General features: G+C 55.2%; 1 protein-coding gene across 1 annotated transcript in view; it reads right to left on the bottom strand.

The window, feature by feature from the left end:
- The window catches only part of LOC310808342 (uncharacterized protein), a 46,303-nt gene that overhangs the window by 13,742 nt on the left and 30,061 nt on the right, over window positions 1–2,500 (bottom strand). The window contains 4 exon segments of the mRNA XM_083675187.1: window positions 405–560; window positions 696–866; window positions 1,456–1,877; window positions 2,360–2,447. Coding sequence (XP_083531313.1) covers window positions 405–560; window positions 696–866; window positions 1,456–1,877; window positions 2,360–2,447 — 837 coding nt within the window.

The following is a 2,500-nucleotide window of genomic DNA, read 5'->3' as shown; positions in this document are numbered from 1 at the left end:
CCCTGTAGGGTTGTTCTGATGATTAAGATCTGCTGTTCTTACTCTGGAGCTCAAATGCAGAGCAGAAGGGGGGACAAATCTGTAGGTGGCAGTGTCCCCTGGTGGTTAACGGTGGAACTGACAGGTCGGTGTGTTACTACTATGTATACATGGCTTTGCACCTACGTCACAGTGTACAGTACAAGCTGGTGAAGTACATAGAGTACTCTGGCCTGAAGAGGACTGAAGAGAGGGTTGGAAATGCTGCTCCTCTAATGAGACCATGTAGACTATTTCTACTATATTTGTATTGAGCTCCAGACTGTAATGGTTTGTCAGGCCATGATGGGCCATCGGTGGTCCCTAGATGGTCATTCTAGAACGGACAATAATGTCAATATCATCAAAGCCAGCAGAAACTGTACCTTGGGGAAGGAGTGAAGCTGGAACTGCTCCAGCTGTTTCCGTGGAAACTCCTGACTGCGAGGGAGAGGGGGGGGCGGGGCAGAGGGCGGGTCTCCGACGCTTGATTGGCTGTCCGATTCCGCCCCGCTGTTCTCCTTCCTGGTCACCTTGTCAACCTTGATTGATTTGAGTAATTTCGTTGGACAAGTACATTTGTAAACACTTGTTCATTAAATAAGTTGAAACAGCAGAAATATGTTGAAACTGTGCATAAGGTCGCTGGAACAAGCAACACTAAAACACTCCTTCACCTTCTTGACCTTCCGGATGGAGGCGTACTCTGCTGTCACTGGGTCCTGGGGGGTCATGGAGGGGAGGGAGGACAGTGGGGGTCCGTTAACCCCGGTGGCACCATTAGGCCCCTTCCCTGCTCTCTTAATGGTCCCGTTAACGGCCCTGTGACCGTTCCCTCTGCCATTCCCCTGGGGAACACACACACAAATAAAACCATGATTGCCTCACACACCCACGGTCGTGCTCACACACACACACACACACACACACACACACACATTCCCACAAACACACTTGCATGTTCCACAGCTCCACACCTGACATTACAGACCAACCTCAAAACCATGCAAAGCCAGACAAACAGACAGAACATAAACACAAAAAGCCTAAACACACAGGCGCCGGGACTGGAGGTCAAAGGTGACAGGTATGGCAGCGATGTCGTGCTGATCTCCATAAAGCATGCTGTGGATATTGTTTGATACTTGGAAAACTAGACATCAAATAAAACACACACACACAGGCGCCTGTGTTCTATGCATATGATGCCATACGTTGCAGTTTTCGAGTTGAGGTTGGATGCTAGAAGTACACACACACACACACACACACACACACGCGCGCGCAGGCACGCTGGCAGGCACAGACACACATACACATGTACACACACACACACACGCGCACACGCACACACACACACACACGCACACGCACACGCACACGCACACGCACACGCACACGCATAGACGCCTATGTTCTATGCACACGATGACATACGTTTCCGTTTCCGTTTCCATTTCCGTTTCCATTTCCGTTTCCGTTTCCGCTTCCGTTTCCGCTTCCGTTTCCGTTGGTGTTGGCGTAGGTGTTGGCGTGAGCCTGGGGGCTCTGCGCAGCCCTCAGCGTGGCCGGGGTGTTGGCGGAGGTGGGGGGGGGAGCGGGGGGCATCTTGGGGTCCGCGTCCGCCTCCCGGATCCCCACGCTCTCGTACAGCCCGTCGTCGAGGCAACGGGTGGGAGTGTTGCGGAGGCCGACCTCGGTGTAGGTGTGGTCCCTCGCCACCCCTCCCCCCGCCTCCCCCTCCTCTGGGCTGGGGATCTGGGGGAGCTGGCGGATGTGGGAGGGTCGGAGGTCAGACTGGGACCGCCGGCTGTGGAGGAGGAGGAGGTCCATGCTGGCCGGACGGTTCTTATGAACGCCTGGGATGGAGAGACGGGAGGGGGGAGGAGAGGGAGGGAGGAGGGAGGGAGGGAGGGAGGAAAGGGAGGGAGGAGAGGGAGGAGAGGGAGGGAGGGAGGAAATGGAGGGAGGGAGGAGAGGGAGGGAGGGAGGAAAGGGAGGGGAGGGAGGGAGGAGAGGAGAGGGAGAGACAGGAAGGAGGAGAGGGAGGGAGGAGAGGGAGAGACAGGAGGGAGGAGAGGGAGGAGAGGTGGATAGAAACACACAGAGGATGCTGTTACTGTGTACACATCTACAGGTGACAGAGGACACTGTCCAGTAACCACCTCAGGGGAGGCTGGTGGAGGTAGAAATCGGAGGACGGCCTCACCGTGGTGTGTATTCCGTTCTATGCATTACAATGAGGCCGTCCTCCGATTTCTACCTCCACCAGCCTCCCCTGATCCACCTGATATACAGGTGAAGGATGATGAAGATCAGCAGCATCATCAGCAGCACTCACTGTTTCCATTGCAGGGCAGGCGGTTGATCTCATGCAGCCTGGTGTCTGATTTGCTCATGGAGTTGAGGTTGGGTGCTCGAAGTGCACCCTGCACACACACACACACACACACACACACACACACACACCACCCACGCAGCC

This window comes from Argentina silus, assembly GCF_951799395.1.
Source record: "Argentina silus genome assembly, chromosome: 8".
In the NCBI taxonomy this organism is placed as follows: domain Eukaryota; kingdom Metazoa; phylum Chordata; class Actinopteri; order Argentiniformes; family Argentinidae; genus Argentina; species Argentina silus.
Note: the sequence above shows the minus strand (reverse complement) of the source record. Positions and strands in the feature narration are given on the sequence as shown.